This window comes from Merops nubicus, unplaced genomic scaffold, assembly GCF_000691845.1.
Source record: "Merops nubicus isolate BGI_N331 unplaced genomic scaffold, ASM69184v1 scaffold40986, whole genome shotgun sequence".
NCBI classification, from domain to species: domain Eukaryota; kingdom Metazoa; phylum Chordata; class Aves; order Coraciiformes; family Meropidae; genus Merops; species Merops nubicus.
In genome coordinates this window covers 3,348-31,194 of record NW_008616313.1, presented here as the reverse complement: position 1 = coordinate 31,194, position 27,847 = coordinate 3,348, and the positions used below count along the sequence as shown (strand labels likewise).

The window sequence follows — 27,847 nt, the reverse complement described above, 5'->3', positions numbered from 1 at the left end:
AGCCTCCCAGGTGCCAAGGGTTTGGCACAGCCTGGCCAGTCACTGCCCTGCTTGGGCTTTCACAGCGCCTTGAAGAGCCTGTCCTTTCTCCCTGGTACCTCAGAGAAGTTTGCTCTTTGCCACCGATACTTAATAAAGTCCTCTGAGGCTGTCATGTATTTTCGTGTATTTCCCCTATTATTTCTCCCTGCTTGAGCCTTTCAGATAATTGATGATACTTTAGTTAATCATTTTCCCCCTCCTTTGTTCGCCAGGTACCTCAGCCTTCAAGGGATCCTTTTCATTTAGAATCCGTGTCTTCTCTTAAGTAATTGATCGCCGTGCACCCGGGGACACCCAATTCACAGCCGAGTGGGACCAGCCGTCATGAATAGGCAAAGCGCCGTGGCCGCGCTGCTGCAGGAGTGCAGGCGAGCTCTGGACACGCTCCTGCTGGCCAAGGCTGGCACGGGCCAGGGAGATGAGCGAGAATACCAGCAGTGCCAAGGTGAGGTCCCCAGAAGAGGCAGCAGGACCACAGCAGCAGCCGCTGGTCCTCAGCCCTGCCCTATTTTTCTTCTCCTGGCAGATGAGTGTCAAGAGATGCCTGGATTTTGAGGCCATGAATGGGATGCAGGCAGGGAAAGAAGTCCACTTTGTTGCAGTGAATTGCTGTCAGTTCTAATTTTAGGCTTCAGTAAACATGAGGCTGTAAGGAACAGTTTAGTTTGGGGAGAACAATGCCCAAAAGTTTGCTGATGCACATAAATTTCAGTTATTAAAAAAAAAAAAAAAGAAAGAAAGAAAAAAAAGGATGCAACTTCTGAATAAGGGCACATATTTCCTTTCCTTTCAGAGGAACTGGGGGAGGGCCTTTTCTGTTTGTCAGCTTCTCCTAATATATTAAAGAGCTCATTGCCTGAATCTTTATCTTGTAAAATGTGTGTGACCTCTATAAGTGCTGTCCAAAGGAAAAAAAAAAAAAACAACTTGCAATATCCCTCTTAAAAGGAAAATCCATACTGGCTAATGGCTGGAATAAATAACCAGGAAAAGAAGAGGTAGTTAGCAAGAGCTGTAATAGAAGGGTTCTTCATTTGTTTTAACACTGGCATTACCTGCTGGAACCAGCATTTATTTTGGTATCGCTGTGGTGCTTTGAGAGTGGTTTGTTAAAAAATGTACATATATTATTTCTTCATTCCAGTGGAAGTCCAGTTCCTGTCCATTCTGAAAGGGTGTGATACACACAGCTTGGTTTTCTCTCGGTTCAGACTTCTAGAGGATGGCCTAACTTCATTGCCACAGTTGGTTTTATTCCTGAAATAAAAACCAAAATCTGAACTGCTGAATTTCTTTGAATTACACCCTTTCAGTACAGGGTAGCTAGGTTATGTACTCCTTTCTGCCACATGCAAAAATAACTCCAGCAAATACAGAAAAATCTACTGTGAGATGACAGTGGGATTTCTAGGGGAAAAAACGAAGGCATTAGGAAAGACCCACAAGGAGTTTATTTATGGGCAGGTTTTGCTTTGTGTGACACATCTGCAGCACTGTCCGTTTTCCAGTTTAGTGTTAATAATGTTTGGTTTTGCTTTGCATGAGCGACTCGGCCGCAGCGTTAATTTGATCCCTAAAACCCTTTGTTTGTCTCAGAGTGCAGAGCCATTGAGAATATGTTTTTCCAACCATCCTTGTTCTTGCTGGGAGGTCAGCTGCCTTTTTCTGAAGCACCTAAGTCTGTTTGCGGTGTATAGGTTTCTGTTATGGATACTGGAAGGTTTTTCTCTTCTTTTTTTCTTTTCAACAAAGGGTACTTTGTTTCCTCATCACAAATTCTTTTAAGTTTTATTATGACTCCTTAGAATAGACTCTTGAGCTCCTAATCAGGTAGCGCTTTTTTCCCCCTCATCCTCCTCCCTCCTTTTCTCCTATTAAATACCACAAAGTATGAGAAATAATCAGTTTAGTTCCAGATAAGGTAAATCAGTGCCCTTATAATCACTCGATTAGACATGGTCCTTCAGGTAAACCGCTTCAGGAAATGGGCGATCAGAGCCTGAAGTGATGCTCAGGCTTTTCTGAGGACCAAGTTCCCATCAGCTGGAAGAAAAATACCCAGCAGTGGGGTGGTGACAGCAACATTAATAATAGCTGGGGCTCCCCACCCTCAGTCTCTCTTGCAGGTCGGAGGCTCTCAGCTCCGGGGGGACCCTCCTAGTGCAGAAGTGGGGGGGTTTCTTCACCCTCCTCCTCCTGGGACTGCCTTTGTTCACCCCGGCTTTCTCAGACAGGCACAAGAGGAACTGAAAGTCAAGTATAGATAAATGGTGGGGAGAGGAGGAGTGCATCCTTATCTCCTTTTAGTTGAGGGGGCAGAATGGATGTTAGATTTGTTCGGATTGCTTTTTTATTTCTTTTTAGGCTAGAAATCATTCCAGTCAACTTCTGTGCCAGTTCAACCTTTGTTAACGAATGAATTTATATTACCTGCAGTGAGAACAGCCCTGTTACAAGACTAAACTCTTATCCCAGGAGCTGGATTTTAGCTGAAAGCTGCACGAGTGTTCACACAAACTCCCCAAAGCATTAACGTGGTTCTAGTGGATGTTCTTGCTATAGAACATAATTTTATTGTCATTGACACACTAATTGTGTTTATTTCCATGTGGTGACGACCAGACATCACAGCAAGGCTTGAAGTCGTATCTCACTGGGCTTACACGAGTGCCCAACCCCAAAGATGACTGAAAGCTCCTAAATTGCCAAATACTTCCGAAAGCGTTGCCCTCCTTACCTTTTCTAACCAGCTCAGCAGTTGTGACTGCTGAGGATGCTTCTTCAAAAATCAGAGATCAGGATTAGAGAATTTGGCCATAGTTTTTGTTCGTTAGTGTAAGTTGGAGGGAGATTAAAGTTTAATTAAGGATAACATGGGGAACAGGAACAAGAAGACAGCAGTAGTACCTTTATGCTTTAGAGGGAATACCAACATCCACATTATTCCACTTGTATAGTTGCTGACACTGTTACTTTTCCTGTTTTAGTGAGCGTGAGTTTGTGTGAGAAAGGCAGAAGAAAGTAGAGAAGGAGACAGAAAGGCTGTGTAAGCACCCTGTTTCTCTAGATCCCTCCCCAAAAGTCAGTCCTAGGGTGGGGAAATGTGCTTGTTCTGCCTGCTTTCATGACCCCCCAGTCTTACTCTGGAAAAAATTTGTGGAAGCTCTGTTTTCTCCCTTCCACACGCGGGCTAAACCCCTCTGTCAGTCCTTTTGTGTCGCTTGTGACGGAGCCAGGTGTCCCTGCTCCTGCACGTGTTCTGCAGTGAGAGGTGAGAGGGTGGGAGCACGACCTCCTCTCCCCTCTGGCTCTGCTGCTTGGCCACGTTGCCGCAGCGTGGAGGTGACTTGCCATGGCTTTTTAAAGTGACCTTTTGGGAGAAAAGCCAGAAATATCTCATTTCTTCCTTTTTCCTAGGAAAAACGTGACGCTGAATGCACGGATGTTCTGTGGAGTGTATTTTCTGCTGCCTTCCATAAAGGAGTGATTAAAAAATATGTAGTAATACATGTAGTGCATTGCCTTTTTAAAGCAATAGTGGTCTCTGAGCAGGGCTTTTTCTGGGGATTAATGGCCAGAAGGGTCTAGATCTGCAGCTGATGATCACCATTAACCCCATCTGGTCAATAATCCTTGTTAATCCACTTTCATTGGCCGGAGTCTGCCTGGCCAAGTGGTTAGCACAGCACAGCTTCACCCCTGTTCCAAGGAAAATTAAACATGTGGGCTGCAGCTGAAAGAAAGGGACAAATCCAAGCCCACGTGTCTAGCTATGTGCTCCTGCTAGTAGTTGCATCCTTAGTAGGGTCAGGTTGGAGATCCAGCTGAAGGTGATGGAGAGCAGGACGTGGGCACGGGGCAGACTGTGCTCTTGCTTTGCGAGCCCTGACACATTGCTGGAGGATCAGGGGCCAGGTGTGGGAGCTGGGATTACTTTACCCTCATCCAAAAAAAAAAAAAAATCAGTCTTTTGACTCCTTTGTGCTTGGGCTCAGCTCTCTTGTGCTGAGAGAAAGTGTGTCCTGTATTCTTAAGTTGCTCCTTTGAGAGCAGGTTGAGTAAGTCAGGCCAACAACTCTTGTTTTACTGAATTATCAGTAAAATCATTATTCTGGAGAGTGTATGCTTGTTACTCATTATATCCCAATAGATCTTTGTCTCATTGCTTTGTATGGTCCAGGTTTATCTCCCAGTTTGGATATGATTTTTCAATCTGGCTCTGCCACTGTCATCAGCAAGCCGTGAGCAAGGGGGACAGGTCTTCTGTGCCATTGGCTCTGTTTGCTCTGCCAGGAGTCCTCTCCTCACCCAGGGGAACAGGTTTCCTCCTGCCTCTCATGGAGTAGCTCTTCACGCTCAGCCAGCCACCAGCAGGTGTGACTTCCTGCTAAAAGCTTTTGTAATGGCTGATGGCTCCCATTTACCTGGAGGGCAGAGCAGCCAAGGGTAACGGCTGACAGGCAAGCTCACCCTCCCTCCCAATGAGGCTGGTGGCAGGAGGTCAGAGCAACTGGGAGAAGGTCCAAGAGGGAGGGGAGGTAGGCTTTTTGCGGAGTAGGTGCTCTGTCGTAAGTGTTGCAGCTGAACCTGCTGCAATATCTTTACTTGCTCTTTGACCTTTTCAGCATTGCTTCCTGAGGACTTGAGGACCCTTCTGGAGGAAGCAAAGGAAATGAAGTGGCCTTTTGTGCCAGAAAAGTGGCAATACAAACAAGACCTCAGCCAAGAAGACAAAACAAACCTGCAAGATATGATCAGCACAAGGCTCCCCGATTTGCTGGTATGAAGTTCAACACACCTGTTGAGTAAAACATCCTGCTGAGGTGCTTGAGGGTTGCAGAGCTTGGGTAGGTCATATCACCAGTGGGTTCAGGGTGTGTTTTTTTCTGCACAGTGGCAGCAACAGGTGAGGAGCTGCTTGGCAAGCAGAGGTGAGCAAGTCTGTGTTGAGGTGGGGCTGCCCACAAAGGCTGAAGGGCACAGATGTGACTTTTATTTGTTTCGGTCCTCAGACAGGAGAGGGACCCAAAACCTGTCCAGGGCAGTGGTGGAGTCCCCATTCCTGCAGCAGTTTAAAAGTCCTGGAGAGGTGGTGCTGAGGGACATGGTTTGGTGTTGACCTGGCAGTGCTGGGTTAGTGATTGGACGCGATGACCTTAAAGATCTCTTCCAACCAAAACAATTCTAAGATTCTATCATTCTAAGCTACGTAGATTTTCCAGCTTTTTTCATAAAAGTTGCTGTGATGCAACACATGTGAATCACAGTCCCCTCCTCCTGGTGAGACATCTCATCTCTGTGTCACCACTCTCTTCCAAGGGAATGGTAGTTCTGCCCTCTGCTGCCACTGCCACCATGCCAAGGCTGTGAGCTTGGCCTCTGCTTTGGGGTTAGGCTTCTGGTGTTTCTGCTTCCAGTAAGGTAAAGTTTACCTCTTCCCTGAAGAACTGGCTTGATAATAAAACTAAAATGCTGAATGTTTACATAAAGTTTAAAAAAAACCCATGAATCTGAAAAGAATGATGAGCCTTGTTTCATTAAGCACTGATGGGAGGCAATGAGGATTACTCATTCTAGTAGGGCTTGCACAATTCATTGCATACTTTTCCTTTTTTCAAGAAAATTACTTGATGGGAACCCTTTGAGGACCAAAGCTGGCCAAAACCTAGGCAGGAAAGGCAAGAATTTAACACGACTTCTCCTGTGGGTAAAAGCATACTTGGCTATGTAAGGAGGTGCAGGAGGCAAATGGTGCCTGGGGATCCCATCATGTAAGGTGATGAGTTTGAGCTTTAAAATTACAAGTGGCAAGAAACGTGGGGTTTTGCCTTTGTGATTTTCTCAGAGGCTTGTCAGACATGGCTTGTAGCAAACAGAGGACTGTTTAGTAGGGAGTGTAATATCTAGGCTAATGAGTATCCTTTTGGCAGGACAGACATAAAGATGAGATTTGTGAGGGGTATTTGTTTTTTGTTTTGTTTTTTTGTCTACTATGGTGCATGTCTGAAGCCAGCATGGTCCCAGTCCTCATAGGAAGGGGCAGTCTGGCCTGAAAATCTGAGGTTTGGGACAGGGAGGTCTGGCCCTGCTGAAATCCCAGCTGCAAAACTGCTGTTAACTCCGAGGTGGTCAGATTTCACCTGCTTCAGAGAGAACCATGCCCAAGTAAGGCCAAAAAGGTTTGGTGGAGGTCGATGATGACTTTGAGTAATGCTGAGAAATGAGAAGCTCCAAAAACAAAATGAGGTCTGGGAGGTGTCAGCCCCGGCATCCCCAGGATCCTGAATTTGCCTGGGTAGGGAGCGGCTGCTTCTCGGGTATTTATTTTCTTTTTCTCTTTGTTGTGTGTGGCCTTCGACAGAAATTTATGGCAGAGGTTGACCTCCTTCACAATCCCTGCACAGCTCTCCAACTTGGGAGCGTTTGTCTGCTCTCTCCCAGGACAAACACCTGCAGTAAACTCCCCGAGAGTCCTGGCGAGATGGGAGATTAATGCGGCTCTGATAGCACCGCAGCGTTTGCAGCATTATACCCGCTCCCCAGGTAGATGGGTCTTCTCTGAGATGATACCAATTATTTATTGCCGAAACATCTGTTGATAACTGCAGCTGCCCTTGTTAAACAAAGTGTATCGTGGGGTCGTAGACTATAGGCACCCAAAATCCTTCTGCATGCTAGTTGTAGACTATTCACCGACACCTCTGAAGCCTGTTGGTTACCTTTGTCTTCGGTGTTTCATCCTGAGCTCGAAAATACTTTGTAAACGTTGTGCTGCCTTTCCCCATGTGCTTTGAAATATTTTTTTCATCTTCAGCAGTAATTTATATTCCAGTGCCATTGTACCACGGGAAAAAGGGAAAACCTTTTTTGTTTTCCATTTAATTGTAGATAGACTGACATTTTGACCTGTATTATTAGTATTAGTCAGGAAAAGGGATTTTTTTTTCCCTTCATCCATTACTCTCCCCCCGCCTGTTTTTTGGCTTTTTTTTTAAATAAAATTTCAAGGCAGTGCAAAGGCTGCTTCAGTTCTTTGAATAAAAAGCTGGGGGGCAAATGAGGCTGAAGAGAAGTGATTACAGTGTGATGAGGAAAGATAAAAGTCTGAGCAACTTTTTTGTTCTTTTTTTTTTTTCTTTTTGCGTGAGGGACAGGAGGATAATTTAATTCCCTGGAGGGGAAAAAAAAATGAGTCTTTGTTGATTTATTGTTGAGAAAAACCTTTAAAATTTTTCATCTCTTGTTTATTTTAATTTGCCATGCTTAGAATAAGCTCATAAACCGTAATTCATTACATTTAAAAAGTGCTTTGAGATCCCTGAATGAAAGGCCCTTCATTACCATAACACACTGGCGGCGTTTGGAGGAGGCAGAGCTGCCTACCAGGGCTCACCACGAGGGTGTTTTACTCTCTGGGTCGCCTCAAAAGCTCCATGAGACCGGCGCAGCAAGTAAGCGGATTAAGCTTTGGCTTCAAGGGTTTGCCTTAGTGCTGCACTTTAAAAAGTGGGATGCCCATGGCTGGTGGCTGTGTGTTAGTTGGACACATAAGAAGGCAAAGCCACCTGCACCTGCAGCTTTCTCAAGTGCTCTTCTTTGCCTTTGCTGGGGGCTGCTCGTTACTTCTGCAGGCGGGATGAAGCGGTAGGAAGGCACAGCAGAACCAGCCTGGGGGACCAGTGGGAGCCCTGCCGCTGCGGGAGCGGGGCCCTGGGACGATTTTGGCAACACACACAAGCCTTTCTTCATTTCTCCCTCTTTCTCCACTTTATGAACCTCCCTAGGGGTTTTAAGGCAACAGATGTGCTGTAAGCCTTGAGGCAAACCAGCACTTCTGATTCTATAAAATCTTCGCCTCTTAGCAAAGGTGGGGTTTTTTGGTTTGAGGGTTTCAGGTTTTGGGGTGTTTTGTTTTTTTGTTTTTGTTTGGTTGGTTGGTTGGTTTTGTTTGGTTCTTTTGTTGGTTTTGTTTATTTGTTTCCTGCCAGGGATTCACTAACCAATGCCAAGGCCACCCCAGTTCAACAAGCTCAATATCCTGTTCGCCACATTTTCTGGACTGTCAACAGCTAGCAAACCCATCCCACAGACCCTTTCTGGGCCTGAACACACCTTGGGTGGGAATCTGAATGAATTCCCTTGAGTGGGAATCTACACTATGTCTTGAAAAGCAATAACCAACACCTATCCAAAGCAAAAACTGTGAAGCATTGGGATTTTTTGGTTTCAACACATGCAAGCCAAATCAGAACTGTAGCAGCATCCTTGCTGCCAAGTATGAATAAGGAGGGTTGACTTTTTCTCTCTAAATCCCCTGTGTGCTGTGGGGTTCAGGCTGGGGCTGCAGATCCAAAAGGGAGGCTGCTCAGGGTTACCCTTCCTGGAGATCTGCACTATCCCAAGGGTTGGGAATCGCCTTAACGACCAGCCAATAGAGGGCAACGTGCCCATGGACACATAGGCTTTGATCCCACAGACCCTATAGAGGGTTTCTGTGAAGGACAACTCTATACACACAAGTAGTTCTCCTGTAGGATGATTCACATCACATTTTTATTATTTTTTAAATAAGATTGGAGCCTGTTTGCAAATCCATTGTAATTTTTATCATATGTATCACTAGTTCCTGCATGTGGGCTCAGAGATTCAGCCATGGACTGGGATCTGTTAGGACAGGTACAGTGAAAATACAAAAGGAAAACCCCCTGAGAGTAGGGCTCCTGTAGGTCCTTCCGCAGGGAGCTGTACAGGCTGAGCCCGTGTTTGGGGAAGTGTGGATCTTGGCCCTGCTGATGCAGAATCTCTTGGGAGTTATTGGGAATATTGAAAATAATATGGAAAATAAGACCTTACAGCCCTTGCCTGGGCCTTGGCTAATTATGTGCTGATCCATTACCAGTAGGGAAACCATTCTGAGGGACATGCCCTAATTACTCTTAGGTGTGTGTGTGGCACTTAAGAGCTGGGAGCCTTGGAAAAAGGACTAAATAGGGAGCTGAGGATTTAGTTTTCTCCTCCTTCTGTTGGTGTGGTAACAGAATTGAATCCCTAAATTGTAGCACTGGGATCTTGGTTGTTCGGGCTGACCTTTTGCTACCTGACTCATAAGAGTTCTTCTTGGGTGATGCCAGTGAGATGGCGAGTGACATAAGGGAGAGCTATGGCTGTGAATTCAGCCCGAAAGGGAACCCGTGGCACCTCGCCCTGCTTTGCGCTCTGTCATCCCCCACATTTTGCAGGTAAGAAGTATTGGAGATCAGGTGCAGGCAGGAGACCTTCAGTGGTCCAGGATGACCATCCAGGTGATGCTGCCAGCGTGCAACGCTGCAAAACATTCTGTCTTCTGCTGCCTGTGTGAGAAAAAGCAGAATTCATGTGGAGCGGCAAATAAAAAATCGTGAAGTCTGTTCCTGGGTGCTTGTAGGGCTGTCAGTCTGCTTTGCTCGTGGGTAAGATTTCCTCCTCTCAGATGCACTGCTTCCTCCCTTGAAAAGACTTCAAGTGCTGTTTTACTGAGGTTGCTATGTTGTGTTTTCCTTCCAAATCGAACTCCTCCTCAGGTGGATTGATGTTTTGAGGATGCAGATTTAGGGCAAAGACTCTTAGGTTTTTAACTGATTATAATGGTCTTGATGCCACCTTCTCAGGGGGGTTCTGTTACTGGCACTTAGCGATTTTTACATATTAAAATATCCCCTTCAACACAGTAGTTTAATGTATCACAGGGAATCACCACAATAGTTTATAAATAGCCTAGAGCTAGAGCACAGTGGGACAGATCAGGACCACAAGATGCTTGTTGCACCTATCCTTGGTAATAAATAAGACCAAGTATGACTGTATCCCCTAAACCCTTGCTACCCTATCAGATATATGAGGCTCCCAGGAATTCCCTCTCTAGTACTTTCCCAACTGGTGTAGCAAGATGTGGTTTGTCATAAAAAACTGATCTACTCTGCAGTGTTTTGGGCTGCTGATAATGGACCTAATGCTGCTCCAATTGAATAAACACCCAACACTCTGTTGCCTTCAGGGTGTATAACTTGGGGTAATGAACAGCTTCAGAAGCTCAAGCCATTCAGTGGGGTTCTCCACTGCACTGAGTGGTGAGGAAGGTGTCCAGGAGCTTCTTCTTCCTCAGTCTGCAGCTCTTTACTGGGCGACTCAACTGTCCCGTGTTGAAGTGCGGCCGCCTGCACGTCAGGGACGCGCTTTCCTCTGCCCGTCACAGAGGTGGTGGGAGGCTTAATTCCTTCTTATTTGTTGAGTGGGCTCTGATTGCCAGCTGAAAGGCAGAGATTGATAGAGAAGTCCCGTGCGGTGACAGCAGCTTTGGTCTCTTGGAAAGACGGGCTTTGCTAACAGCACGTGGAGTAAAAGGGTGAAAGACTTCAGCCAAATCCACTGGTGTTGTGACTCCGTGTTTAATCTGACAGGGGACGAACGCCGGGGGAAAGAAAACCGGGTGATTTGTTAGGGCTCAGTGAAGTGCTAACTAGGAACAGCTCTTGGGAGAGAACCGAAGCACCTGGAAGTACGTGCCACCTGAAACTCCTGCCTGGTGCACAGAGTCAGAAATTTTTTGTTGACTGCTTGTGATTTTGAGGGGGTTTTAAGACTTTAAACCTTAACTGTAGTTACAAATGAAACAAAGACAGAAACAGTCTGAGACTAATAGGTATAACACATAAATCCAGAGTGTCTGCAAGACTGTGGCGATACCCTGAAAATTAAATGATTCCTGCCACTGCTTTCTAACCTGGCCACTTGCTGAGGTGTTTTTCCAAAGGGGACCCTCCCGATCCCGCAGGCTGGGGTGGGGGAGTTGCCTCCAGCATCTTTGCTTTATAAAGAGGGCAGAGAGAGTGGATTAAATCAATATTTCATTTATTTGGGCTTGTAATTCCTCTTACATCAGCTGCCACATAAAGATTTTCCCCTATTTTCTTCCCCTCCTCCTCGTCCTCATTTACTATGCACCAATAATTTCCCTTTGACGCTTTCCTGCCAGTCCTAGTGCCAGATGGCCCCGGTTCTGAGCTGCTCCCCTCTCCTGGGAGCGGCCTCCATTGTCAATGCAAAGGAGGCGTCGTGGCTTTGAACCCAAAGCTGGGACCCAAACTTCAGCCCCAGCATGAGGAGGAGCTAACCCACTAATGCAGGAAACCATGCAAACAGCACACCCTCCCACTCAGCGCCATTAAGGCAAAAAAACCCTTCACTAAAGGGCTGTTTTGCATTTTCCCCAATGGTCCATGTATAGAAATCTGGTGCAAATCTAATTCTCTCACCACCTGATTCCACTTCCCAGCCGCGAGGTTCCCTTTGTGCCATAAACTCAATTAGACAAATGCATTTCACATCATGGACACAGATGTGGAAACAAAGTGCGTGCGTACCTCGCTCTTTCTTCCTCGCTTTCTGTGTCCACGCACCCTGCGTCAGCTTTAAAGCCAGAAAGACAGTGAGTAAATCTGTTTAGGGCAGCAGCCCCCTCTGCAGAACAAAGTGTCCGGCTGTGGCGAGCGGTGGCCATGTTCCTGGCTGGGCTGGGGTAGCCTGTGACATCTTGGAAGAGAGTTTCCCTGGCTCTGGGCCGGGTGACAAGGAGCTGCTCCCTCATTTCGTTTCAGCACGGCCTGGGGAGGGTCTTTGAGCGTGTTTGGGTGCACGCCTGGCACGCCAGTGCACTGGCTGTAGGTGCGGAGGAATGTTCGAGGCACACGAGTTGGCAGGGGATGAAAGGAGTGGGTATTAATTTCTCGGTGTACTGCATGGGACAGGGGGGACGTAATTGCAAGGGCTGACATCGAACCGCGTGTTTCCGTGTGCCACACAGCATGCAGCCCTGCCTTTTTAAAAAAAATAGCTGAGTTTCTGTCCCTGGCTTGACTTTTCTACATTTTACGTCCATTTGGGTTTGGAGAGGGACACAAGAGGTTTCAGCAATTGAGCAGAGAGTTAAATTATGCAGCTGCAAGACTGCCAAACTCTTCAGAATAGGATGCTTCATTTAGATTTTCCACAATGCTATTGAAGTGCTTATTTTCCTCCTGAAGAGACACAAACAGATGCAAACTTCTGTAAACACTTTAGAAATTAATTCAGTGAGTTTGGCCTCTCAGCAGTGCTCAATAGCTGACAGAAAAATGTCTAATTAGTGCAAGTGGAAATAATAGGGCCACTTGGATTCCTTCCATCCTCCTCCAAGTCTACTTTTCCTAGGGACTCAAAGGCTCTTTTGTTCGGTAGGTCACCCTCTCTCAGGCTTTTGTGCTCTGATCTATTAAAGGAAGAAGGGGAGGAAAGAAAAAAAAAAGATTAGGCGATGCTCTGCGCTTAAATATATGGCCTGCTGATGAGCATTTGGAATGGGTGGTTTGCAGTGTCAGTTTACAGGTGCTCGGAGAGGGGGATTCCTCCATTGTTGGCCAGCACAAGCGGAGTGGTGCGTGCCCGGCTCCAGGAATCCTTTTCAGGTGCCGCCCTCTTAGGAAACCCAGCTTGGGCTCAGGGAGGAAAAAAATAAGTAAAGAGGGAAATCTGTACAAATCAGCCTGGCTGAAGTGCAGACAAGCTAGCAACACTTGTCACAGAGCGGTGCTGCGAGCCAGCCTTCAGGACGTACTCCGCAGGCTCTGCTCCAGGCACTTTGGTGTGGGCTTTCTCCTGCGCACCTCAGGTGGTGGGTGTGCTGCTCAAAATCAAGAACGAGTCTTGCTGTCGGGTTCTGGGGCTCTGAGCCAAAAGCAAAGAGAACAGAAATGAGGCTGAGGAGGAGCCCAAGAAGCCCGAGTGGTGTCTGAAGGGGTTTGTGGACATAGCTGTCCCTCTGGCTCTGCCTGTGCAATTACATCAGGAAGGCAAGAGGAGGAAGCTAAGACAAAAATGGGAGGCAGCTGCCAAACTTGGTGTTTTAGTGGGGATTTGGGCAAAGCTTTCTTGGCAGTCTGTCATCCTCTGAGGGTGCTGCAGGGCCTGGTCCTCTCTCCCCTGTGTTGCTTTTACTCTGTCATGAGTGGAGTTACTCGCTGACATGAATGAGATAAGAAACACATCCTTTTTCTAAGGAGGTTTGAGGTGTCCCCATGTCCATGTGGACTTCTGCAACCACGATGAAGCTGTGTGCCTCCTCACGGCTGTCTTTGCTGCCCTCCTGTTCTTTTAGCAGCATGCTGTCTCAGGAGCTCTGGCTGATGCCTCATGTCAATGTGATGGCTCAGCTGCTGTGGGAATGAATCCAAGAGGGTTAATACAGGTGTAGAAGTCATTAAAAATTACTTGCAGGGGAAGAACATCGGACTCATGCTTGTTTTGTGCTGTACAAAGGAGTGAATGGCTTGAGCTCTGTCTGGGACAGTGGCTGTAGTGACCATTCCCAGTCTTTCCAGAGTAATGTTCCCCTTTTAAACTAGTTGTTATTACTTCTGGTAATCTGCTGAGCAGGTCTTAAATTCATTAACTGACCACCAAATTATGCAGTTGCTGCAAATACTAGACAACAATTAGAAAGACACCCCCACCCCCAATCAGGAATGATATCTATGGCTCAAACAAAATAAATAATAAACAGCAGGAACCTTCTTCTCTTATCAGGAATAGCCACAGTTATAGGTTATAATGAATCCTATCTGACCACTGCCACAAAGACTTTTGCCATTGTCTAACTGCCTAGGAACATAAAGGTTAGAAGGTGGGTAGAAATTTTGAGTCAGCCTTTTAATTGGTAGCGAATATTTGCTTCTCGTCACAGCCATGACTTTGCTTGCTGTAAAACTGTGTACCCACCTTGGAGCAGATAGCACAGGAAATCCTGTCTGTCCTGCAGTGGTGCGTGGGCAGCACCGTTGGGCAGAAGGTCGCTGGAGGTGAAGATTTTCTGTAGACAATCTTTGCGAGGTGAGGCTGCCCCACAGCACCGGTGTTCTTTTCAGGTTTATTTGAAAGCCTCCATCATGGTCAAGGACTTTGTGACAGCAGCTGGGATTGTGTTCCTGATTGACCGCTTCCTGTATTGGATCGATGCCTCCAGCAAGCTCCTTCAGATTGCCAAGGGCCTGCACAGGCTGCAGCCCACCATACCCATCAGCCCTCAGGTGCTCATCCGCCAGGCTCGCCTCTCCGTCAACACAGGTACCCCTCCCACTTCTCACCTCAAGCCCAATTAGGAACTACTTGACTTTGGAGAAGACACTTTGTCCTTTGCTGGGGTTGACATGCTTACGGCCCCAGTGCCATCCTTTCCAACACACAGCCCCCTCCCAGCCCCCGCCAGCCCTCCCAGCTCCTCTCACTAGCACAAAGGGGCTGGTATAAAGGGTTTCAGAGCCAAAAGCAGGAGAGAAAATTGTGAAAGGGTGTGGAAAATACTAATTGGAGCTTTTGTTCCTTAACAAATCTTCCCTGCTGGTTTCAAACAGGGATATCTGAATTGCTGTACTTCTGACCAAGGGCCTTTAAAAAGTAAATTAGAATCCCAGCATTTTCTCTGCACTGTCCCAGCTGCTTTTTTTTTTGTTTTCAGTGGGACCACTTGACTATGCAAACAATACAGCTTACAACCCCTTGAGGACAAACTTATTTAAAAAAAAATAAATTCCATCGTTCCTATAACATGGGCAACACCTGAAGGGTTTTTGATGTACCTTCCCCTTGTTCCATTGGGGAGAAGAAAACAAAACCATTCTCTGAAAACAAAACCATTCTCTGCAAAACCCTGTTGAGAAATATTTTCCTAGCAGAAAAGAGACCTATAAGTTCCTTGTGTGGCCATTCTTAGTTGTAGCTGTGGACTTGTGCTGCCCTTCCCCTGGTGTCTGGGTTTGGGCACACTCCAGTGGATGGGCTGGTTCAGCCAGCACTGCACTGCTTCACTGGCTGGAGCAGCCTTCTCGAAATCAGCTGGACAGTTCAGACAAAAAGCAAGGTTCAACATGAATCAAGCTGATCAAATTAGACTGCACCCTAAGCTGTCTCCTGCAGCCCCATCCAACCTGCCAGGGGTGACTCCGGCTGTGTGACAGAACCTCTGAGCTGTGTGACCAGGCTGAAAGGCAGAATGTCCACTTTGTGTTGTGTGCTGCATCCTTTCTGTATATTTTTGGCTGTATATTCTGTGCTTAAGATGGTTCTGAAAAGCTAGACTCAGAATCCTGCAGCAGCCCGAGGCGTGGGAAGGCAGAGTGAGAAGCATGTCAGGTATAGTGTGTTAAGTACACCAGATATATACATAATTTCACCTTACAGGGCAACCACGTATTAGAGAATATAGCGCACGTGCATTTATGACTATTGACAGCAACAAATCAGTGTGCAGGTGATACTGGGGTGTATCAGGTTAAAATATCATAACGGCTTCTCAGTGAGATTTTCTGAAGCGAGTGGCTGCCTAGAAACAGCTTCCTCCTCAGCATTTTCTGCAATATTTGTTGTTCATGTGAAACAGCCTGTGCCAAAGAGATTCCTGAGCATGCGGTGGACTTCACTGGGAAGTTTAGTCTAAGCATGGACACACTGACAATGCTGGGAAGAAGAGTACAGTTTGCAGGGGCTTTCACTGATGAGTATTTTTGTTCACTTCATGCCACCTGATACATTTTTATATTCATTTTCTATCTTTTTTTTTTTTTTCAATCAGGTAAACTTTTAAAAGCTGAATATATCCTAAGCAGCCTTATTAATGACAATGGAGCAACAGGTATGTATATTTTTTTTTCTGATTTCATAGTTACTCTTTTTGGTGGGATTTCTAATACTAATTTTAATGGTCACACAAGCTTCAAATACAGCCAATCTGGCCTTCATTAATGACTCCTTACATCATCACATTTCTCTTTCCTTCACCATTCTTTGCTAAAAATGTGGAAACAGCAACTTTGTTTTGGCTATCCAAATAATTCGTAATAATAAATATAAATTGATCTAATCAATGAATAATAAATTAATATAATTAATAAATAGAAAATTCTAATAGTTTTTGGCTATCCATAATTTATCCCTGTATATCTGCACTTGAGAGGGAAAATATTGTGGATTGGCAGCCTTTCTACTTATTTCTCTGCACAGAGAATTTTAAAATGTGGACCAATTTCAAGCAGTTGACTGATCTGGAAAACTAAGACAACTCCCTTCTTCCTGGCAAAAATTCAGATTGTTAGAATAAAGCTTATCCTGCAGACTCACACTGATCCGACCAAATAAATTTATACTTTATTCTAGATGTGTAGCAGACTGCAGTGCAATTCTTTATTATGTTTTGGGGTTAAGATATGAAAGAGTGAATCCTGGTTCTCACGGCACTTTCTTCCATTGCTAGATAGACGTGCAAAACTGTTAAAATGGGACTGGTCCTTAATGTGTGATCATATTTGTAGAAATTTTCTTCCCCCCGCCCTTTCTGTCAAATGACTATACTGCTGGTTTCAGTTGTTGTGTAGCTTGTTTCAGATCTGGAGGGCTGTGTAGTATTACTAATGGCAAGAATCCATTAATTTTGGCAGACATCCATAATTATTACTTAGTTAAGATTTTGAGACGATGTATTTTAGGGTTTTATACCTGCTTTCTATTTTCTTAGTCTTCAGGGTGTATTTAGTCATTACATTCAGGTTTCTCTACAACCATGAAACTTAGAAAATTTAGAAACCTTTTCTGCATTTTGTTGGTTTATTTTTCATGTGAAACTGAGACCAAGGAGGGCCTTCACACAAGAGGGCTTTAAACAAAGTACCAGCTATCACTATTAAAGTAGAACTGGCTATGTAAAACACTGCATTTCATCTCTCTTGGGATTATGCTTTTATTTTTAATTAATTTTCCTAATATTCAATGCTAATGCTTGTTTGTTTAACACTGCAGATGTGTTAAACAATACTTCACGCTGAGAGCTGCAGTGAAATGTTCACAACACTTGGGAAAGCTTAGTGATTTTATTTCATAGTCTATTATGAAATCCAGTATCGATTTGATAATGGAAGACTTCGTGTAACTAATCATACTGTGTTAGCGTGGAAACTTGTTTTAATCTTCATGAGACATTGAGATCTGAAAGGAAAATGTTTTGCCGATGGTTAAAGTATTTTGCTCTGCTGTGTATAATGGTGGCAACAACGATATCCTGTAGTAATCCTGTTGACTGTTTTTTAGTGGACCTCTGCACAGTGTTTATATACAATAACTTCTTGTTATTTAAGAGAGGTATCTTTCACTTTTCAGACAGGTTTTATGCTCTGTGTAGCTGTTATTCAAGCTACATACCCATATAGCTGTCTACTTAGATTCCTTAATGCACTGTCACAGACTGTAAGTCCTGATTCAAGGCAGCTGAATTCAGTGGGGAGAATCCTGGCACTTTGCTGGGATTTCGGTTACACTCAGAGGCTTAAAATGACAGCAATATTTTTCATTCTCTCCTGAGTTTTCCCCCTCTTTCTTCAGGTACCTGGCGGTATGCTCAGGAAAGCGACAGGATTCTTGTTCAGTCAGTCTGCTTACAAATCAGGGGACAGATTCTGCAAAAACTTGGTAATGCATTTTTCTGTTAACATCGGCTCAAGCTTCCTTCCCCCTGTTTTGGTTTTCTTCTTGTCTTTGCAGTCAAGCTCTAAAATGGTACATTTGGCATATGTGAGAGTTTTAGCTTGTGTAGAATCCCTGCCTGATGCCCACCATGCAGCCACAGAAGATGAGTTGTACACCCCCCTGTTTGCAGCAAGGACCTAGAGCTACGTACCAAGCAAGCACACGTTATAAATCATCATTTTGTTACTAACCCTACTGGAAGTTGAGCAGCATTCTGAAACGTTGTTCCCTTTTTCCCTGTGCTACTCCATGTTTGCTAGCACTTTTCCCAAATTTGCTGTTCCCAAAGGCACGCAGCAGTTTATCACAGGTGCAGCACAGCGGTTTCCTCTCTCAAGACAAGAAAATCCCTCATTTTCAGCATGATGGGCTTTCTGTATTCAGGGCTTGGTACTTGAGGCCAACAGCTTTAATTTCCTGCTTTCGATGTGACCTATCTTCCATGACTGCTGAGCTGAACTCTTACAAAAGAGCATAAAATGTGTTTATACACAGCCAAAACCTAAAGGAAGCTAATAAAAATTGTGTGTCACCAAAGCAAAAAAATGCCACTGGTATGGTTTTACACTGTCTTGAGGGCCCCTGACTCAAGGAGGTGTAAAATAAACCATTGAAAGCAGTGACTGTTTTTCTCATTTGTTGCAGGGATGTGGTACGAGGCAGCAGAGTTGATCTGGGCGTCAGTCGTGGGATATTTCAAACTTCCTCAGCCAGATAAAAAGGTAGTATTTCCTTTTCACTCTGCCTCTCCTCACCAATCTCATAATTGTTCGGATTAGCTGTTGTTTACTCCAGGAAAGTCTTCGGGCAGTGACGTTTCAATTGCTCCCCTCGGAGAGGGTTAACAGGCAGGACAGATGCTGCCGCTGGGGCCTGCAGTGCTCGTTGTTTCCGCGTGCATGCACAGGCTGACCGGCACCTTTCCTCCTGCAGGGGAACCCGAGGAGTGGCTTTCGTTCAGCAGAGTCGTCTGAAGTGAGCTGTCACTCAGAATGTCACAGATGCCTCTGACAAGGATGAACTAACCCCAGAATGCACCCATAGATTATATTTTTTATTATTTTGTTAGGACTAAGTCTAATTTTTTTTTTCTGGTGACCAGGCATGTCTGTGTAGCTGAGCTCATGACACTACATATTGTGAGTGATGGATGTTCCTCAGCACTGCATTCTCTGAACACCTTCCAACACCTACCATGTCAGTCTTCAGCACCTTTGAGAGGCTTTGCCGCACTAATCTTCCCACTGTAGTTGAAGCAACGGTCACACCATGCATCCATAGCTAAACAGGAATGCAAACCTAAGCCCTGCAGGTCCTAGGGTGATGCTTTAAGAGGTTTTGTAATTGTGCCTCAGCGTAAGATACACCACAAAACCAGACCTCATCACCTCTCTTCTGCCATACCTTAAAGCTTGACCTTAAGCTCAGAGTGTTTCTATGGGATGGAATTTTGTGGAAAGCATACAGATGCTTCCTGGTGTTCTTAACTGTTTAGCTGGGCAGACCCTCAGATAGCACATATTAATTGAATCTTCCAGAGAGAGAGAGAGACAATTAGCAAGTTCTTAGATTTATCCATTACATCTTCATGTAATATTTTTTAATTGGTTCTGTAGAACAAATTACAAATAACCAAAAACCCCTCCATTATATCAACATCAAGAACTCTTGACTTTTGTCCAATTTTGTCTGTTTTGTTTTTAAATAGTGTAGTAAGTTGGGGAAGTGTGTTAAAAAAGATGCTTGCTTTCTTAGGCTATGTGTGATGAGCATTTATTTTTTCTGTCATCTCTCTAGAGATCTTTACCCTGGATATTTAGAAAGATTTGGATCAACTGGCCAGTTCTTAAATATAGTCTTCTCTTCTCTTTGAGTCTTGATTTGGTTTTTTTTGTTTGTTGTGTTGGGGTTTTTTTGGGTTCTTTTTGGTTTTTTTTTGTCTGTGATGTTCCACACAGAACCTGCTTTATTGTGAGCATCAAAATTCAAAATACCGGGGGAAAAACTGAAGGAATTAGTGTGATAATTTTCTATTTCTCTTTCAGGGAATTGCTACTTCCTTGGGTATTATGGCAGACATCTTTGCTTCTATGAATGAGAAGGATTATGTACGTTTTAAAACCAATGCTGAGGTTGACCTGGTAAGATTTGGTTTGGTATTTTTACATGTAGATCCTTCAGACAGTGTGTTGTTGTCCCAGATTCACCCACACGTTCTTCCTCTTAATTCCTCTCTTGTGCTGGGAGGGATGAAGAAACTTCCATTGCTCCTGGCCAACAGGTTCATTAGCACCTAGATGGAAGAATGCCTTGCCTCAGGAAAAATAAAACATTAAGAGTATTGACTGTGTGTATGTCTGTGTAATATATAGAATACTTATAGGGTCAAAAAGTGACACATTGATGGTAAAGCTGAGTAAAAAGGCTCCTGCTGCACCAAACCTGGCTGCTGTTGTTTGAAATGAGGTGTCCTGCTCTGTCAAGACTCAAAGGTCTCAGGGAGGTCAAGGAACCTCCAACAGACAAGAAGCAAATCCTAAGCTGCCTTGCTTTAATTGAACAGAGTTACTCATAAGGTAGACCCATCTGTTTGAAAAGAAAGCCTTCAAGATGTGGTTTTCCCTCTCTCTTTTCCATTTCACTAGGGCCTTCTCCGAGAGGTCAGTCATCGCTTATTGTCAGCTGCTGAGGCCTGCAAGCTCGCAGCAGCCTACAGCCAGTACACCCCACTGTTTGTCCTCACAGCCATGGTAAGCATTAGTCTTCATTCTGAAAGTGTGATTTGTCTAAGAGAGGAGTCCAGGCTGTTAGATTTGGCTCCAATCCTGCTTTCAAACTTTGCATCATGCAGGGTATTGTGTCTGTGTTGTGAGTATGATGTGCTAATGTTGCTCTGAACATCGATCAGAAGTTAAGCAGATGGGTGGAAAGTAATATCTTTCCACAGAGCAAGGATGGGCTTTCAAGCCCATCTGGGAATGCTGCTTCTCCTGTAACCACAGCTATATTTCAAAGGAGAAAGAGCAAGATTATTTTCTCCAGGAATCACAGCAGCAGTCAGTTGAAACTGACCTTTTCTTCAAATTGTGTAAGGGAAAGAAACATATTTTTTCCTCCACTATTTATCTCGGACAGAGGGGGCCAGGCTTTTAATTCCTTCCTTCCTCTTTCATCCCCTCCCAGAACATCCGTGGGGTGTGTTTGCTGTCCTATAGTCACTCCAAGGACTGTCCCCCAGAAAAGAAAAAGTTCTACTTGTCTGAAGCCAAAGAATCCTTTGAGATTGGCCTCCTCACCAAGAATGACAAGAGCCCCATCACCAGTAAGCAGGAGCTCCACAGTTTTATTAAAGCTGCTTTCTGTCTCGCAACCGTGCACCGATGGCTCTATGGGGAGAGTGAGAAACTCCATGAGGTGGGTCAGCTGTGTAGAGAAGCCCTGGGAAAGCTGCATTCCTACAGTACTTCATTTACAGAAGAGGAAGACAAAGAAATGCTCGCCAAAGAGATCATGTCTCTGATCTTATCTGTGAAGAAGCTCCTGCAAGTAGAAAGCTTCCCTAATTCTGATGCCAGGTCTTATGTTCCAGACAGTTATAGAGGCACAGTGGAAAAACCTATCCTGCAAGGGGAAGCTGACTTTGAGAAGATCCTCGCCATGCATTCTCAGCATCATGTGTCAGTGTGTGAAGTGTTTGAAAAGGCTTGCAGGATTCACAAAACCACTCCAGGAGAGACCCAAGTGGGAGCTTGTATCACGATGTTAAGAACAGAAACCAAAAGCATGGACACTGTGTGTCCTACCGAAGAAAGAGCATACCAGAGGAAAGGTCCTGTGAAAATGCTGAAGTCACCAACAGCAGGAGGTAGCTCAGAGAGGCTCAGTGGACAGAGAAATAAACACATTGGTTCTGATGTGATGAAAGCTTCCTTTGATGGAGACTTTGAGCTGTTAGAAAGAGAAATAAATGAAGAAAATGGTGTTTTCAGCAAAAGGCAAAACAGGAGTCAAACCACTACTTCAGAGGATTCTTGGTGCAAGCTGTCAAAATCAAGTTTCTCTTCCAGCTGGGAGGAACTAAACTGTAAGAGCAGCAAAGAGTGTCCCAGGGAAGGGCAGCAGCGGGAAAAGGGCTCAGTGGAGGAGCAGTGTTGCACAACAGAATCTGATGAAAATGGTCAAGCTGCAGACTTGTGCTCATTGCCTCCCAGAGCCTGGCATCATTCTCCTCGAGAGCCTCTCCATAGCTATTGGGGGTCTCCTCAGCCTTCTGACGAGGCAGGTGCACCTCTGGTACAGAAGGCATCTCTTTGCAGAGAAGAGCTGCGGGAGGGAAGACACTGTGGAAAGAGCTCTTCAGAAAAGCAAGCAGGGGAGGTGAACAACACCGTTCCTTTGCTCTCCAACCTTTACTCTGTTTCTACTGGGCTGAAGAAGGAAAAGGAGGAGGAAGAGGAGGAGGCGAAGTCCTCCTTGGGCTGCAGGACCAAGGACAGCGTCAGGGAGCGTGGCGGTTCCTCCTCATCCCGGCCCCGGAGCCCCTTCCTGTGGGTCAACCCAGAAGGAGAAACTGCAGATAGCATAGAGGATCCCTCGTTTGAGACACGTCCCCCCACAAATGGGGATGCTTCTGTAGTATCGATGAGCACCAAGCCAGAAATGGCCAGTGACCCCTCTGTGTGTGGCTGGCTGAGGAAATATGCTGTGGTGGGAAACGGATCTCTCCAAGCACCTGAAGTTGACACCCAGGCAGAGACAACAGATAATGATGAATTCGATTTTGTCAATATTGGAGGCTTAGTAAACAATTATCCTACAGCATCTGTTCCAAAGCCTCAGTCAACTCCCACTGCACCAACAGCTTTGCCCTCGAGGGGAAAAATACCCCTGAACGAGCACTTTGACTGTGCCTCTACTGAAGCAGATGAAGAAGACTCTCAGGACATGGTGAGCAGCAAGAGACAATCCAGTTCATCTCTGACTTCGTGGTGCAAATCAGCACAGATGCCCAAGAGTTCCCCTGAAAGTTCATTCCTGACCTCCAGGGGAAGTGGTTTTGTCCTCATGCCTGGGAGAATGAAGGCGGACACCCTGGACGCTCGTTTTCTGAGGGACGAGGATTACGCGCAGCTTCTGGCAGGAGTAGAACATAATTGGCTCGTCCAGAGATTGATGCCTACTGGAATTTTTAAGTCCAGACAGCTTCGTAAAGCATACTGTAAGTTTTCACACAGCAACAGGTACTCCCACAGAGAACAGTCTGCACTCAGGCTTTTTAACACAATGGTTTAGTCATCATTTATTAGGACTTTTTGTTGTTGTTCTTTGTTTAAGATTTTTAGCAATGGAGGAACACTCCCTTTCTATTTTCTCCTATTCCTTCCCACCTATGTGCTTATCAGACACACCTTCACAGTGATGGGCTCCATTTCCATGCCCATGCAGTCCCTCCTGCTTCAGTCCCTGCATGCAGGAGGTAACTTGGCTGCTTGACCTCCCCATGCCCATTCATCAAGCCTTTTCTACCCCATTACTTGAGTTTCTGGTTTTGTCACCCACTTAGATTCCACATTTTGTCCTGGTAATCTGTGCATTTAAGATAATGATCATTAAGTTAATTATAAATAGCACCCTTACTATGCAGACACTTGCTCAGTACACTAAGAAATATAGAAGGCAGAAGTAACACTGCTATAGGCTGCCTCATGGAGCTCGTTAAGTAAAACCCACTTAGAGCTCATCCCATCTTATATGTCTCAAGCCTGTTTAGCAATTTTTTGTCCTTAAAGTATATTTTCTGTATACATTTTATGTATTTTGTAGCCCTGTACTTTGCTTTCAGAGAAGCCTCGATGTCTTATCTCCTGAGTTCTGGGTATTTCATCCCTCAGCACGGGCTTAGACCAGTCCTGTTGAATTGTCTCATTCTACTTGTAGTGTTCTCTTTTTGTAGCTGCTCTTCTTTTAAAATACTCCAAGAAATCAGGCCTCTGGACGGGCCAAGAAACAGCTGTATTCATTGGGGACTACCTGAATGTGGCAAAGGAAGGCAAACAGAGAAGTGCATTTTGGATACACTTCCTGCACCAAGAAGAAAGCCTGGGAAGGTATTGACCAAACCAATCTCTGAAACAAAATGCTCATCAGTGCTACTTCTGTGTAAATAGGAATGAAAACTGTTCCAACCTAGCTTACTCTTGGTTAGATTTTGACTGATTTTCTACAGCTAGAATGTTTTATCGCTTTCCCAAATCTCCTGGGTATTTTGGCAGCCTGTCCCATCACTCCATGCAACTCTTTACTTTGTAATTTCTGGGAAGAAAAAGCTACTTCACTGGTGTCTTCTGACAGGCATGTTAGTGTTCATCAGCTTGTGACAGCTCTTAGGCCTGGCTTCACCTTTGTCTGTGCCAGGATAATCCCCTTGGACCAGAAATGTTGCTTCGTTTTTATTTGACCTCTGGTTTCGCATTAGAGAATTGCCAGTTTAGCTATATATCTTCATCTTGCAATACCAGAAAGGTGCAATAGCAGAAAGGTGTTTCAGTTGCTTTTCTTTAGTTTTAGCAGCAGGTTTATGTAACAGATGCATCTGCAGGATTAAAATCACCAAGCTGCTTCATAAGGCACCAGAGCTCTGCTAGTTGCAGATTTTGGTTTGTTATTAGAAGTAGGTTGTGAATTATTCTGAGTTAAGAACACTAAGTACCTCTGAGTCAGGTGTCCCTTCAGAGTGGAGAATAATTGACTTTAAACATTCTGGTGTTAGGAAACCCCCATCCTAGGAGCTGACTGATTGATGCAGTGTTTTACAGCTGTAAGAGCTGTAAAAGAAAAACCCCACAACTTTAATCACTGCCATTTTAAACACATCACCAACGGCTGGCTTTGCTTCTCCACAGCCAAGCTCTGCTTTGTGGTGATGTGTCTGCATCACAAGTGCAGTCTGCTGCAAATCTGGCCATGCCTGATGCTTCTCTTTTTGTTTAGGTATGTTGGGAAAGAATATAAAGAGGAAAAAGGACTTCTTCATCATTTCAGTGATGTGGAACGGCAAATGACTGCCCAGTACTACGTGACGGAATTCAACAAAAGGCTGTATGAGCAGAAGGTCCCTACCCAAATCTTTTATATCCCATCTGCAGTACTCCTGGTGAGAATTGTCTTCTAAGCAATACAAAGGAATTGATGGGAAGAGTGTCCTAAGTCAATTTTGATTTTAAAATACTAGCAGTTAGGCCAGCTCTAGATGACAAGCTGTTGTTCATGTGATCTTACCTGGTAGCTGCATTTGCTCATTTCTGGGCAGGAGAGACCTACCTGCAGAGCTACAAGTTCATGGGTGTGCTGGCAGAAAAGATGCCATGTACTGTTAGAAATGAGAAACTCACTTGCAAAGGAAGCCCAGGAGTTACCCAGCCTTTTATATTATCTCACAGTATATGCACGTCTATTTTCAGGAGTAGTTTTGAAACCTGAACAGCAAACTGACCCCTTTTGAGCATCACAAAAATGTCTAAACTTAACTAGAATCCAGCAAGTGAGGTTTTTTCAGACAAGTTGATTTGCTGCAGGACAACTTTCAGGCCTTTTCTGCATGGTGCTGAATCTCAAGAACATGGGACTGGAAGGGACCTTCTCATGACTCATCAAGTCCAGTGCTCTGATATCACAGGGCCCTGGACAACCCTCAAAATGCCCCACTGGTTATTTACACACTGAAGAAGGTCCATGTGCAGGTTTAGCCAAAATTTTTCAGCTTTCTAACTTATTCTTTACACATAGTCTCCTGAAAGAAGTTCTGCTGGACAAACTAAGCATTTGTAGACTTCATTGCTGATGAAGTTTGTATGTCAGGCTGATTTTGTGTTGGATCTTGTTCTACCTAAGTGTAAGCCCCTTACCTAAACAGGATGTGTTTTGAATCAGGAGCAGGTTAGCATGGAGACTCCTGTCAATCCTGTGGTGGAAATTTCCAGGAGGAAAAAAACAAGACTTCAGTTAGAGAAGCTTTAGCATCCTTGTTTTCACACCTCCACTTTCATGACTGTCATTAATGCTCTTTTTCTTCAGATACTGGAAGACAGAACTATAAAAGGATGTTTGAGCGTGGAGCCCTACATCCTTGGGGACTTTGTGAAGCTGTCCAATAACACAAAGGTAGTAAAGAATGAGTACAAAGCCACGGAGTACGGCCTGGCCTACGGCCATTTCTGCTATGAGTTCTCCAACGGAACCGACGTTGTCGTTGATCTGCAAGGTTTGTATGACAGCCAACTTCATTTCTTGTGTGTCCTCTCACATCGCAGAACGTGCTGCCAAAGGCGCGTGCTGTCTGTAGGTGATATAAAATGCAGGAGGTGTGTGCAGGTGTGTTTTTGCTTTGTTCTGCACTGCATCACAACAAGAGCACCTAGGAGCACCACGTGCACGGGAGCACCACATGCCCCCCGCTGTGCCACAGCTTCATGCCATGGAGTTGTCTGCATCCGGTTAGACTAACGCCAGCCTGCAAGGGTGTGTCTCATGGAACCAGCTGAAGGAGGCAGAAGGTTTTCTCATGCTTTCTCCTTCCTAAAATTGGCAAGCCTTAAAAAAGGTCCTTTATTCAACTAATGGAAAATGGAGCTCCTTGGTTAAGAGCCAAGGAGAAAACATTTCGGACTCAACCTTTAGCACAGGGGTATCTTTGGGATATTCATTTCATTATATATTCATTATCTATTATTCATTCTATCTCTTAGGGTTCTGCTTTTGCTGACATACGTTAGAAATGGGAATCACTGAAGTGACATTAACAGTCCTGTGCACAATAGTACAGAGGCTGTGATGTTCCATACCAAGATGTGTCCTTTCTTCCACAGGTTGGGTGACAGGTAATGGTAAAGGCCTCATCTACCTCACAGACCCCCAGATTCATTCTCTGAATAGCAAAGATGTTTCACGTTCCAACTTTGGGAAGAAAGGAATTTATTACTTCTTTCATAATCAACATGTGGAGTGCAACGAAATCTGTCGCTGCCTTTCTTTAACAAGACCCTCAGCAGAGCTGCAGATGTAGGCTCCCACAAGATGGTCGCACAAAGAATGACCCCTAAGCTGGACAGTGTTTTACTCTACAGACCTTTAGGAGCATGTTGCCTTTGTGGGAGCAGAGCCACTGTGATGATACCCGTGTGTGCCAGATCAGTCATTACCTGCACGAGTTTGGCAAGTTCTGGTATTGCATTCAGGCTGGTAATGCCATGGTACCGTCTTGGGTACTGTCTGAACCTCACGGTGTTGTAACCATCTGGAAGAATTAAGAACATAAGAAGAGTAAGAAAACAGCCTGCCAGATTCAACTAGAGGTCTACCACAAGACTGTACAAACTTCTAATCCTTTCAGACCCAGGAAGGGCAATAGGCACCATCTGCTCTTTGGAAATGGAATATGAAATAGAGTGAGGTAGAAGCAGAGCTGTATTTCAACCATCTGTAACATTTTCAAAAACTTGTATAAATGCTTCAGGGAACAAATGGTTATGTTTTGGTTTGCTTAAAAAACAGGGTTTCTTTCAGAGGTGTGTGTATGTATGTGCATACGTGACCACACAACATCTAACACATGGAAATATGGCTTCAACCCCATCAGCCAAGAAAGCTCTGCTGCTCTTTAAGGGAAAATTAGAGATGTTTTACATTAATAGTTTAGGGCTGCTACATTAAACAAACTCTTGGCAGAGTTTCCCAAGAGAAGAACAGTTCTCACTGGAGGACAGCACATCTCTCCTGCCCGTAAGGAAACTGTGAGTGCTGCAGGCTCGGTGACCATTCCCAGAGATACTCTCACTGGCCGTGAGCGTAGCCACCTGTGCGGGGGAGCTGTTCAATCAGCACGGGGCAGGCAGCCTCCTCCCACCCCACCCCACGCACACACGAAGAGTAAATTTGTACCTACATGACGGGGCAGGGGGAAGGGGATGTGTCTTGACAACTCTGCCCATGCTGGGAACAGACATTACTATCACACATGCAAACAGCTGCAGCTTGGTCCTTTAACTCCAGTATTTTAGCAGTGGTTTTGTTATTTTTTGTGGCTGTTCCCGAGCACGCTCAGAGAGCCGCCGATTCTTAACACCAGGACTGAACAGCCTGTGGCATGTATGCTGGCCACATGCTTCCGTAGTGCCTGCCTGCCTTAGAGACAGCTGCAGCCTTTTGCTTTTTATGAAACAATCTTTTG

The 27,847-nt window shown here is 45.0% G+C and overlaps 1 protein-coding gene across 1 annotated transcript; it reads left to right on the top strand.

Moving 5' to 3' along the window:
* Nucleotides 1-366: 366 nt before the first annotated feature.
* ALPK1 (alpha-kinase 1) lies at nt 367-26,683 on the top strand. Its single transcript, XM_008942796.1, has 13 exons — nt 367-487; nt 4,668-4,822; nt 13,977-14,175; nt 15,680-15,739; nt 17,479-17,565; nt 18,268-18,344; nt 19,668-19,763; nt 20,268-20,372; nt 20,806-22,840; nt 23,576-23,729; nt 24,613-24,775; nt 25,696-25,882; nt 26,487-26,683. Exons 1-13 carry the CDS (start codon nt 367-369, stop codon nt 26,681-26,683), a joined length of 3,636 nt encoding a protein of 1,211 aa, XP_008941044.1.
* Nucleotides 26,684-27,847: the final 1,164 nt, after the last annotated feature.